Source organism: Trachypithecus francoisi, unplaced genomic scaffold, assembly GCF_009764315.1.
Source record: "Trachypithecus francoisi isolate TF-2019V2 unplaced genomic scaffold, Tfra_2.0 Lachesis_group5, whole genome shotgun sequence".
Taxonomy (NCBI): domain Eukaryota; kingdom Metazoa; phylum Chordata; class Mammalia; order Primates; family Cercopithecidae; genus Trachypithecus; species Trachypithecus francoisi.
The window spans coordinates 81,985,707-81,999,106 of NW_022681470.1; the positions used below are offsets into that span (position 1 = coordinate 81,985,707).

The 13,400-nt window shown below is 43.3% G+C and overlaps 1 protein-coding gene across 1 annotated transcript in view; it reads left to right on the top strand.

Moving 5' to 3' along the window:
• Nucleotides 1–1,336: 1,336 nt before the first annotated feature.
• Nucleotides 1,337–13,400, top strand: part of LOC117075314 (protein cornichon homolog 3) — an 85,450-nt gene continuing 73,386 nt past the window's right edge. The window contains exon 1 of the mRNA XM_033197574.1: nucleotides 1,337–1,437. Coding sequence (XP_033053465.1) covers nucleotides 1,408–1,437 — 30 coding nt within the window. The 5' untranslated portion in view covers nucleotides 1,337–1,407. The remainder of the gene's footprint in view (nucleotides 1,438–13,400) is intronic.

Here is a 13,400-nt window from a genome sequence, read left to right on the forward strand (position 1 = left end):
CACAGAACTGGGTGAGGGAGCTGTCCCTATTCACAGTTGGGCATGTAGTCAGAGTTTCTGGAAGGTTTGGGGCATGTGCCCATTCATTAGAAAACTGTGCAGCTTTTCCCAGTGCCCAGATGCTCTCTCAGATGGGTTAACCCAAATCTGTCCTCCGTGTCCCTGGGTATGACTTGCTAGGATTCATGATCTCTTTATTGCCCCTGAACATTGAGTTTTCTTTTTTTTTTTTTTTCTTTTTTTTTTTTTGAGGCGGAGTCTCGCTCTGTCGCCCGGACTGGAGTGCAGTGGCCGGATCTCAGCTCACTGCAAGCTCCGCCTCCCGGGTTCGCGCCATTCTCCTGCCTCAGCCTCCCGAGAAGCTGGGACTACAGGCGCCCGCCACCTCGCCCGGCTAGTTTTTTTGTATTTTTAGTAGAGACGGGGTTTCACTGTGTTAGCCAGGATGGTCTCGATCTCCTGACCTCGTGATCCACCCGTCTCGGCCTCCCAAAGTGCTGGGATTACAGGCTTGAGCCACCGCGCCCGGCCTGAGTTTTCATTTGGGTGAATTTGCTACTGCTCAGAATGGACTTGAAAACTGCCAGGCCAGCACCTGTTCCTCAGTCTGCCCGACTGACACTGGTTTCACACTGATCAACCTGTATCAGCAGTGGCCCCCTTGGTTACATCCATGCAACTCCTTTTGTTAGAGTGAGAGACCACAAGCAGCAAACACAGTCCTGCAAGTCACATAAGGGCCACATCACCGATAGAGTAGATGGGCTAAATGGCTTCATGCCACACCATGTGTTTTGGGGAGCTGCAGTTGGATGAATCCCACACAGGCGGGATCCTGACCAGCCCTGAGCCTCGACCTCCCCTCCCTCTGCTGTCTGTCTCACTTTCTGGCTTCCCCCGTGAAGGCCTTTCCGTGCCTCACACCTGCCAAGCTTATTTCCTGCTTCTGGCATCTGCAGCATAATTTCCGTCTCTGGAAATTTCTTCCCGGACCTTTCCATATTTGGCTACTGGTCATTCAGTCCTCTCAGCTTAAAAGATACCTCGTCAGAGAGCCTTCCTTGATCACTTCCCTCTCTACTGCCAATTCTGTTTCTTCCTATCAGCTGTTTCATTTTCTTCACACAGTCTGTCATTTTCTGATGCTTTTCTTATCTATTTGTTAATTATCTCTTCTGCCCTTACCCTTGATTTTAACTTCTGTGATGTCAGGGACCTTCTCTTCTTTCTCAGTCCTGTACTAGAGAGGCAGAGATGGTGCCAGGTACATCGTGGGTATCTAGTCAATATTTTTTGGGCCTCTTCAGTAACCCAACACTTTGTTTTTACCCGTTCAAGTCACAGAGGGACAACACAGCATGCTGGATGGAACACTAACCAGTCAAAGACTCGGGAGACCTGGGTCCAATGTGGGTTGTCCCTCACTCATCACGCAAGATAAAGTACATCTTTCAAACACTGTGACTGGGTCTCGGTCTGCTGGACTGTATGCTAGGGGGAGATTCCTATCCAGTTCACAGAGTTCTTATGCAGATCAAGTTATGTTAATACGATAATGTAGTACACATGCAAGGTAGTGAGGTCTCAACCATTTAAGAACTTTCAGAAATAAGAGGAGCAAATGCAGGGAAGAGAAAGTCCTAGAGAAAACCAGCCTCTCCTAATGCTAAGCTCTGAGGGGGCAGCCCTGCGGACTCATTAGCTAATACATGTTGACATTTCAATCATTTCTTCATCTTCCAGGAAGGTTTTTTTTTCCCAGGCCATAGTACAGCATGGTTATTTTTAGCAAAATAATGATTTCAGACAAGTGAGATAACTTTTAATCTCCTGGTTATAAATTCTGTGGACCCAAAGAAGGAAGCATGAGATGCTTTATGGAGTGTTTCTATAGTTTCCCACCTCTTGAGATGGGTCCACCCTGCTTCCCTGCTGGTGTTCAGGCTACATGGAATCCCGGTGGTCTAGACTTAGGGCAGGCCCAAGCAGGACTGACCTTGCTGTAGTCCTTGGTGAGGCTCTGGACAGTGAGCTTCCATGGATCGTTGCTTCATGGTCCTGTGGTTGGGGGAATAGGGAGGGGCAATAGGGTGGAAGGTTGGGGCAGCGCCTTTTGGGCTGAACTTGCCTATGCCTAGTGGTGGTAGGGATAGGGTTCAGTGTTCATAGAAACAGCTTCACTTCTAGCGTGTTCTCTGTTTGTAGCTGCCCTCCTTTCTGGACTTCTTGGTGGTTTCCTCCGGCTCTGCCTCTCCCGAAGCCTCCGTCCAAGCTAGTACTCCACTAAGTTCTGATGTTTGCCCATGTATATTGCATTATCTTACTGATATAACTAGATCCTTCTCTTTCCCTCTGGTGCTGCATCTCCTGCAAGACGTCCAATTTTCTACCCCAGAGCCTCACCCTTGCCCCACTTTTTCAGGCAGGGCCCGGCCCCAGGCAGCGTAGAGGCAATCTGGCTTTCAAGGACCTCAGTTATGTGGCTTGGGGAAGAATGATAGCTCTTGCTTTGTTTCCACTGCTTTGCTGCCAACTTTTCTTACATTTTCTGTGATCACTTAAACCTCCATCTCAAAAGACTGGTGAGAAAAAAAGCAGGGGAGATGCCTGATGAGGGAGGGTGAAATACAAAAATGGGGTGGCTCTGAATATAAGTCTGCAGATTTGACAACTTTGATGAAATGGGCCAATTCCTTGAAATCACAAACTATCAAAGCTCATGTCATAGGAAATAGATAACTGGAATAGTCCTAAATCTATTAAATAAGTTGAATTTGTAGTTTAAACCTTCCTACAGAGAAAACTCAAGTTTTAGAAAAAAATTTAAGTGAAAACCTCTGTGATCTTAGAAGTTCTTAGATCCAAAGAGTTCATAGGTTGAATACCAAAATATGATCCATAAAAGAAAACCTGATAAATGGGATAAACCGTGTTAAAATGAAAAACTTTTGCTCTGAGAAGCGTACTGTCAAAAATGAAATGACAAGTCACAGCATAGAAGACAATATTTGCAAATTACATATTTGACAAGGGACTCGTATCCAAAATATATAAAGAATGCTCAAAGATCATCAATAACAAAATAACCAGCTATTTTTGTTTTAAAAGAGGAAATGATTTGGACACACATTTCATCAAAAAAGATGTGCAGATGACAGCTAAGTCCATGAAAAATGCTCAGCATCATTAGTCACTGGAGGAATGCAAATTACAGCTGCAGCGATGCCTCGACACACCTACTGAAATGACTCAAAACCAAAACCAGGCCAAAAGAAACCCAAAAACTAAACTGACAGTACTGAGTTCTGGCTAGGGTGTGGAGTAATTGGAACACTCATGTTGCTCGTGGGAATGCAAACTAGTGCAGCCACTTTGGAAAACAGTTTTGTCAGTTTCTCAGAAATTAAATTGACACTTACCACATGGACCAGCAATCCCCTTCTTATTTGTCCAAGGAAATCGAAGACTTATAAACATAAGATAAAAGCCCTTGTGTAGATGTTTATAGAAGCTTTATTCATAATTGTCAAAATCTGGAAACAACCCTAAGGTCCTTTAACAGGTACATAAATAAACCGTAGTTGGTTTATACAATGAAATACTACTCGGCAGTAAAAAGGAATAAACCATTGATATAGGCAACATGTGGCTTAAACTGTTAAAACATATGTAAACATATGTATTTACATATGCTTACAAAAGAAAGCAGACTCAGAAGCCTACATGCTGCATGATTCCATTTACGTGACTTTCTGGAGAAGGCAAAACTAGAGGGATGGAGAACAGATTAGTGGTTGCTGGGCAGGGGGACAGGGGTGAGACATGGCGGGGGGGGGTGTTGCAGGAGGGAATTTTGGGGGTGATAGAACTGTTCTGTGTCTTGATTTTGGAGGTGATCGCATAACGGCATTTGTCGAAATTCACAGAACTTTTCACCAAAAAGAGTGAATTTTACTGCATTAAATGTAAAAATGATTTCTAAAACAGGGGTGAGATATGAAATGATCTTATCGTTGGTTTAGCAGTTAAAGTTCACCTACAGTTGAGCAGTTAAACCTGTACTGTCAAGATGGCTGAATAGGAACAGCTCCAGTCTCCAACTCCCGGCGCGAGTGACACAGAAGACCGGTGATTTCTGCATTTTCAACTGAGGTACTGGGGTCATCTCACTAGGGAGTGCCGGACAATCGGTGCTGGTCAGCTGCTGCAGCCTGACCAGCGAGAGCTGAAGCAGGGCGAGGCATTGCCTCACCTGGGAAGCACAAGGGGGAAGGGAATCCCTTTTCATAGCCAGGCGAACTGAGACACACAACACCTGGAAAATCAGGTAATTCCCACCCCAATACTGCGCTTTAAGCAAACGGGCACACCAGGAGATTATACCCACGCCTGGCCGGGAGGGTCCCACGCCCACGGAGCCTCCCCCATTGCTAGCACAGCAGTCTATGATCTAACCGCAAGGCAGCAGCGAGGCTGGGGGAGGGGCGCCCGCCATTGCTGAGGCTTAAGTAGGTAAACAAAGCCGCTGGGAAGCTCAAACTGGGTGGAGCTCACAGCAGCTCAAGGAAACCTGCCTGTCTCTGTAGACTCCACCTCTGGGGACAGGGCACAGCTAAAAAACAACAGGGAAATCAGCAGAGGCCTGTGCAGACCCGAACGACTCTGTCTGACAGCTTTGCAGAGAGCAGTGGATCTCCTAATACGGAGGTTGAGATCTGAGAACGGACAGACTGCCTGCTCAAGTGGGTCCCTGACCCCTGAGTAGCCTAACTGGGAGACATCCCCCACTAGGGGCAGTCTGACACCCCACACCTCACAGGGTGGAGTACACCCCTGAGAGGAAGCTTCCAAAGTAAGAATCAGACAGCTACACTCGCTGTTCAGCAATATTCTATCTTCTGCAACCTCTGCTGCTGATACCCAGGCAAACAGGGTCTGCAGACCTCAAGCAATCTCCAACAGACCTACAGCTGAGGGTCCTGACTATTAGAAGGAAAACTATCAAAAAGGAAGAACACCTATACCAAAACCCCATCAGTACGTCACCATCATCAAAGACCAGAGGCAGATAAAACCACAAAGATGGGGAAGAAGCAGGGCAGAAAAGCTGGACATTCAAAAAATAAGAGCGCATCTCCCCCTGCAAAGGAGTGCAGCTGATCGCCAGCAACGGATCAAAGCTGGTCAGAGAATGACTTTGACGAGATGAGAGAAGAAGGCTTCAGTCCATCAAACTTCTCAGAGCTAAAGGAGGAATTACGTACCCAGCGCAAAGAAACTAAAAATCTTGAAAAAAGAGTGGAAGAATTGATAGCTAGAATAATTAATGCAGAGAAGGTCATAAATGAAATGACAGAGATGAAAACCATGACACGAGAAATACGTGACAAATCCACAAGCTTCAGTAACTGACTCGATCAACTGGAAGAAAGAGTATCAGCGATTGAGGATCAAATGAATGAAATGAAGCGAGAAGAGAAACCAAAAGAAAAAGAAGAAAAAGAAATGAACAAAGCCTGCAAGAAGTATGGGATTATGTAAAAAGACCAAATCTACGTCTGATTGGGGTGCCTGAAAGTGAGGGGGAAAATGGAACCAAGTTGGAAAACACTGTTCAGAATATCATCCAGGAGAACTTCCCCAACCTAGTAGGGCAGGCCAACATTCATTCAAATTCAGGAAATACAGAGAACGCCACAAAGATACTCCTCCAGAAGAGCAACTCCAAGACACATAATTGCCAGATTCACCAAAGTTGAAATGAAGGAAAAAAATCTTAAGGGCAGCCAGAGAGAAAGGTCGGGTTACCCACAAAGGGAAGCCCATCAGACTAACAGCAGATCTCTCGGCAGAAACTCTACAAGCCAGAAAGAGTGGGGGCCAATATTCAACGTTCTTAAAGAAAAGAATTTTCAACCCAGAATTTCATATCCAGCCAAACTAAGTTTCATCAGTGAAGGAGAAATAAAATCCTTTACAGATAAGCAAATGCTTAGAGATTTTGTCACCACCAGGCCTGCCTTACAAGAGACCCTGAAGGAAGCCCTAACATGGAAAGGAACAACCGGTACCAGCCATTGCACAAACATGCCAAAATGTAAAGACCATCGAGGCTAGGAAGAAACTGTATCAACTAACGAGCAAAATAACCAGTTAATATCATAATGACAGGATCAAGTTCACACATAACAATATGAACCTTAAATGTAATGGGCTAAATGCTCCAATTAAAAGACACAGACTGGCAACTGGATAAAGAGTCAAGACCCATCAGTCTGCTGTATTCAGGAGACCCATCTCACATGCAGAGACATACATAGGCTCAAAATAAAGGGATGGAGGAAGATCTACCAAGCAAATGGAGAAAAAAAAAAGCAGGGGTTGCAATCCTAGTCTCTGATAAAATTGACTTTAAACTATCAAAGATCAAAAGAGACAAAGAAGGCCATTACATAATGGTAAGGGATCAATTCAACAGGAAGAGCTAACTCTCCTAAATATATATGCACCCAATACAGGAGCACCCAAATTCATAAAGCAAGTCCTTCGAGACTTACAAAGAGACTTAGACTCCCATACAATAATAATGGGAGACTTCAACACTCCACTGTCAACATTAGACAGATCAACGAGACAGAAAGTTAACAAGGATATCCAGGAATTGAACTCATCTCTGCACAAGCGGACCTAATAGACATCTATAGACTCTCTCCACCCCAAATCAACAGAATATACATTCTTCTCAGCACCACATCGCACTTACTCCAAAATTGACCACATAATTGGAAGTAAAGCACTCCTCAGCAAATGTAAAAGAACAGAATTATAAAACTGTCTCTCAGACCACAGTGAATCAAACTAGAACTCAGGACTAAGAAACTCAATCAAAACCGCTCAACTACATGGAAACTGAACAACCTGCTCCTGAATGACTACTGGGTACATAACGAAATGAAGGCAGAAATAAAGATATTCTTTGAAACCAGTGAGAACAAAGATACAACATACCAGAATCTCTGGGACACATTTAAAGCAGTGTGTAGAGGGAATTTATAGCACTAAATGCCCACAAGAGAAAGCTGGAAAGATCTAAAATTGACACTCTAACATCACAATTAAAAGAACTGGAGAAGCAAGAGCAACACATTCAAAAGCTAGCAGAAGGCAAGAAATAACTAAGATCAGAGCAGAACTGAAGGAGATAGAGACACAAAAACCCTCCAAAAATCAATGAATCCAGGAGTTGGTTTTTTGAAAAAATCAACAAAATTGACAGACTGCTAGCAAGACTAATAAAGAAGAAAAGAGAGAAGAATCAAATAGACGCAATAAAAAATGATAAAGGGGATATCACCACCGACCCCACAGAAATACAAACTACCATCAGAGAATACTATAACACACCTCTACGCAAATCAACTAGAAAATCTAGAAGAAATGGATAATTTCCTGACACTTACACTCTTCCAAGACTAAACCAGGAAGAAGTTGAATCCCTGAATAGACCAATAGCAGGCTCTGAAATTGAGGCAGTAATTAATAGCCTACCAACCAAAAAAAGTCCAGGACCAGATGGATTCACAGCTGAATTCTACCAGTGGTACAAGAGGAGCTGGTACCATTCCTTCTGAAACTATTCCAATCAATTGAAAAAGAGGAATCCTTCCTAACTCATTTTATGAGGCCAACATCATCCTGATACCAAAGCCTGGCAGAGACACAACAAAAAAGAGAATTTTAGACCAATATCCCTGATGAACATCGATGCAAAAATCCTCAATAAAATACTGGCAAACCGGATTCAGCAGCACATCAAAAAGCTTATCCACCATGATCAAGTGGGCTTCATCCCTGGGATGCAAGGCTGGTTCAACATTCGCAAATCAATAAATGTAATCCAGCATATAAACAGAACCAAAGACAAGAACCACATGTTTATCTCAATAGATGCAGAAAAGGCTTTTGACAAAATTCAACAGCCCTTCATGCTAAAAACGCTCAATAAATTCGGTATTGATGGAACGTACCTCAAAATAATAAGAGCTATTTATGACAAACCCACAGCCAATATCATACTGAATGGGCAAAAACTGGAAAAATTCCCTTTGAAAACTGGCCCAAGACAGGGATGCCTTCTCTCACCACTCCTATTCAACATAGTGTTGGAAGTTCTGGCTAGGGCAATCAGGCAAGAGAAAGAAATCAAGGTATCCAGTTAGGAAAAGAAGAAGTCAAATTGTCCCTGTTTGCAGATGACATGATTGTATATTAGAAAACCCCATTGTCTCAGCCCAAAATCTCCTTAAGCTGATAAGCAACTTCAGCAAAGTCTCAGGATACAAAATAAATGTGCAAAATCACAAGCATTCTTATACACCAGTAACAGACAAACAGAGAGCCAAATCATGAATGAACTTCCATTCACAATTGCTTCAAAGAGAATCAAATACCTCGGAATCCAACTTACAAGGGATGTAAAGGACCTCTTCAAGGAGAACTACAAACCACTGCTCAGTGAAATCAAAGAGGACACAAACAAATGGAAGAACATACCATGCTCATGGATAGGAAGAATCAATATCATGAAAATGGCCACACTGCCCAAGGTTATTTATAGATTCAATGCCATCCCCATCAAGCTACCAATGAGCTTCTTCACAGAATTGGAAAAAACGGCTTTAAAGTTCATATGGAACCAAAAAAGAGCCCGCATTGCCAAGACAATCCTAAGTCAAAAGGACAAAGCTGGAGGCATCACGCTACCTGACTTCAAACTATACTACAAGGCTACAGTAACCAAAACAGCATGGTACTGGGACCAAAACAGAGATATAGACCAATGGAACAGAACAGAGTCCTCAGAAATAATACCACACATCTACAGCCATCTGATCTTTGACAACCCTGAGAGAAACAAGAAATGGGGAAAGGACTCCCTATTTAATAATTGTGCTGGGAAAATTGGCTAGCCATAAGTAGAAAGCTGAAACTGGATCCTTTCCTTACTCCTTATATGAAAATTAATTCAAGATGGATTAGAGACTTAAATGTTAGACCTAATACAATAAAATCCCTAGAAGAAAACCTAGGTAGTACCATTCAGGACATAGGCATGGGCAAGGACTTCATGTCTAACACACCAAAAGCAACGGCAGCAAAAGCCAAAATTGACAAATGGGATATGATTAAACTAAAGAGCTTCTGCACAGCAAAAGAAACTACCATCAGAGTGAACAGGCAACCTACAGAATGGGAGAAAATTTTGCAATCTACTCATCTGACAAAGGGCTAATATCCAGAATCTACAAGGAACTCATAGAAATTACAGGAAAAAAGCAAACAACCCCATCAAAAAGTGGGGAAAGGATATGAACAGACATTTCTCAAAAGAAGACATTCATACAGCCAACAGACACATGAAAAAATGCTCATCATCACTCACCATCAGAGAAATGCAAAGCAAAACCACAATGAGATACCATCTCACACCAGTTAGAATGGCAATCATTAAAAAGTCAGGAAACAACAGGTGCTGGAGAGGATGTGGAGAAATAGGAACACTTTTACACTGTTGGTGGGATTGTAAACTAGTTCAACCATTATGGAAAACAGTATGGCGATTCCTCAAGGAGCTAGAACTAGATGTACCATATGACCCAGCCATCCCACTACTGGGTATATACCCAAAGGATTATAAATCATGCTGCTATAAAGACACATGCACACATATGTTTATTGTGGCACTATTCATAATAGCAAAGACTTGGAATCAACCCAAATGTCCATCTGTGACAGACTGGATTAAGAAAATGTGGCACATATATACCATGGAATATTATGCAGCCATAAAAAAGGATGAGTTTGCGTCCTTTGTAGGGACATGGATGCAGCTGGAAACCATCATTCTTAGCAAACTATCACAAGAACAGAAAACCAAACACCGCATGTTCTCACTCATAGGTGGGAACTGAACAATGAGATCACTTGAACTCGGGAAGGGGAACATCACACATTGGGGCCTATCTTGGGTTGGGGGAGGGATTGCATTGGGAGTTATACCTGATATAAATGACGAATTGATGGGTGCTGACGAGTTGATGGGTGCAGCACACCAACATGGCACAAGTATACATATGTAACAAACCTGCACGTTATGCACATGTACCCTAGAACTTAAAGTATAATTAAAAAAAAAAAAAAGAAGAAAAAAAAAAAGGAATGCTCAAGTAGCCCTATGGAGGAGTCCACTTGGCATGGAACCGAGGCCTCCAGCAAACAAGGTTGTGAGTGAGCCCTCTTGGAAACAGATACATCAACCCCACTCAATGGTAAAATGATGGCAGCCCTGGCTGACATCTTTACGGTGATTTAATAAGAAACCCTGAACCAGAACCACCCAGACAAGCCACTTGAAATTCTTGTGTCACTGGAACTACAAGAAAAAAACTATTTGTTGTTTCAAGTAAATCTCTAAGTTTGTGCAAGATATGGTTTGGATTTGTGTCCCCACCCAAATCTCGTGGAATTGTAATCCCCAATGTAATCCCCCAGGAGGAGCCTAGTAGGAGGTGACTGAATCAAGAGGGTGGATTTCCCCCTTGCTGTTCTCCTGATAGGGAGTGAGTTCTCATAAGATCTGGTTGTTTAAAAGTGTGTAGCACCTCCCCCTTTCTCTCTCTTCCTCCTGCTCTGGCCATGTAAGATATGCCTGCTTCCCTTTCCGCCAGGACTGAAAGTTTCCTGAGGCCTTCCCAGTCATGCTTCCTGTGCAGCCTGTGGAACTGTGAGCCAATTAAACCTCTTTTCTTTATAAATTAAAAAAAAAAAAAAAAAAAAAACCTGTACTGTCAGTTGCTGGGCTGAAGGGTGCAATGGAGCCTCGTAGGACACACACAGAGGCTGGTCTGTGCATTCAGCTGAATTAAACTGTTCCGACCATTCATCTGCCCATCCTTACATCATTGTGCTTATCATACTTGCAGTCCATTGCTGATGCTAAGGCTTAGCTCTAGACAGAAGTCTGCCACATGCAAAGGATGATACTGCACTGTAGGGCCCGTAGCTTCCATCCTTAGACAGGTCAGGAGGCTGAGACTGGGAATCTGTTTATGAATTAGTACTAAGTGGGGGGTAGCCTAACCCCTGCTTCCTCAGGGAAGCTTTGCTTTGGTTCCATGGGGACAGCTGTTCATTCTTCTGCCTGTCTTCTGACTCCTTGTTTACTTTTCTCTGTAGGTACTTGGAGAAAGAATAATGTAATGGTAACCCTCAGGTTTTAGTGTTAGGCCTTGGTTTGGATCCTGGCACCAAAGAGTGATCTTGGGCGAGTAACTTAACTACTTTGGGCCTCAGTTTCTTCTTCTCTGAAATGGGACCAGTAATAGTGAGGTATGTACTATTATTGGTCCCATTTAATCCTTTGGGTGGTCAAAGGATTAAATGATAAAAAGCATGTGCAGCGTATAGCCCAGCAGGTGACATGGTGAGCAGGCTATACATGAGAGTTGTTACTACAATCATCTTGATAGCCCTTATCACACTGTAGCACAGTGGCATGTCTACATGGGGGTCTCCTCCTCCAGACTAGGAACTTGGTGAAGACAGGCACTGATCTTGTTGATTTTTGTGTCTCCAGTGGTTAGCCCATTGCCTGTATATAAAGGATGCTGGCTGAATGTTAGGTGAATGGATAGATACACTGGCAAGTAGATATTGGGGGCAGGGAGTCTGAAAGCCTTGTCCTCATGGGTGCATTGTCATCACATCATCAGAAAGCACCCATGAAGGACCTCTGATCTCATGGAGCTCAAAGGCATAAGCCACACTTCAGGCCTCCTTCCTCTGCACCATCCTGCAGGTGAGGCGCTGAGGTGGGCCGAGGTAGGGGTCGCCGGCTCTCAGCCTGGCTGAACAGCCCCAGATCCCCATTGGCTCCTCTCTCCTGCTTCAAGCTCCAGCTACCTTTGCTCTATTCAGTCTAGACCCACCTCCCTGCACTCAGACAGGGACATGGGCCCTAGAGCAAGACTGAGGATGAGGATTGTTCACAATGTGGGGGCTTGGCTCCCGTTCCTCCATGGGTGCCCTATATGTGGAGCACTAACAGTTGTGGAGTTCTGCAGCTATCCAGATACTTGCTTTCAGTGACTGGATCAAAATACAGTGAACCGTCTTTATAACTGGATAGATAATAGGTGCCAGGAAAACCGATGTCAGCCTCACAGGAGCTAGGAATGGTGAGCTCAGAGCTCTGGCCTTGGTCCTGCTCGGTTTACATTTATATCAGGGTGAATGTGGATGTGGGTATTGACGATACTGTTATAATAGTTGGGAGATAGGTCATGTCTCAAAAGATCAGACCAGTAGACCAGATTGAATAGGGAGGAATTAATCAGGATAAAGATTAGTTCCTGCTCTTAGGCTTCCAAATCCAACAATGCTTGTGCAAAATGAGGTGGACTGAGTTTAACTGAAGCACATGAAAAAGACCTGGGGCTTTTAGGTAATGCAAATTCAGTAAAAAGCCAGGAAAGTGATATGGCCACAAAAAACTAATGACATCAGGCTGGATTAAAAGAAGCATAGACTATAGAACAGAGGAGGTGAGTGACATCTCTACTGTCCGTGCCTGCCACCGTCACCTTGAATCTAGTGTTTAGTACTGACTGTCACACTTTAGAATGGACATTTACAACCTGAAACATCCGTGGTGGACAATCAGGATGATGAGGCAACTTAGTGGTAGTTTGTGTAAACAATGGTTGGAGAGATTTAGCTTGAAGAAGAAAGATTTGCTGGGGTCCCTGTAGCTGACAATACTTAAAGGGGTTCTTTGTGGAGGAGCTATTTGACCATCCTATGTGCCTCTAAAGCAGTGCTGTCTGATAGCACTTTCTGTGTGATGGGGATGTTTTATATCTGTGCCGTGTAATAGCTACTAGATAGACAGGGTTGTTGAACAACTAAAATGTATCTATGAACTGAATTTTTAATTTAATTTTCATTAATTAAAAATTTTAAGCTTTAATAAGCTACATGTGGCTAGAGGCTACCATATTGGAGAGGATAGCTCTAGAGGGCAAATGAAAGAATAGGCTGGGGTCAGCAGATCTTTTCTATAAAAGGCAAAAGAGTAAATATTTTGGGTTTTGTGAGCCTTACAGCCTGTAACTACTACTCAACCCTCCTGTTGCGCAAAAGCAGTATAGATAAAAGAATAAATGCTACTATAATCCGGTAAACCTTTATGGATACTGAAATTTGAATTTTATTATAAGCTTCACATGCCACAAAATATTCTCCTTTTGGTTTCTTTCAATTATTTTTAAAAAATGTTAAAAACGTGAAACCCCATCTCCACTGAAAATACAAAAATTAGCCAGGCATGGTGGCACACGCCT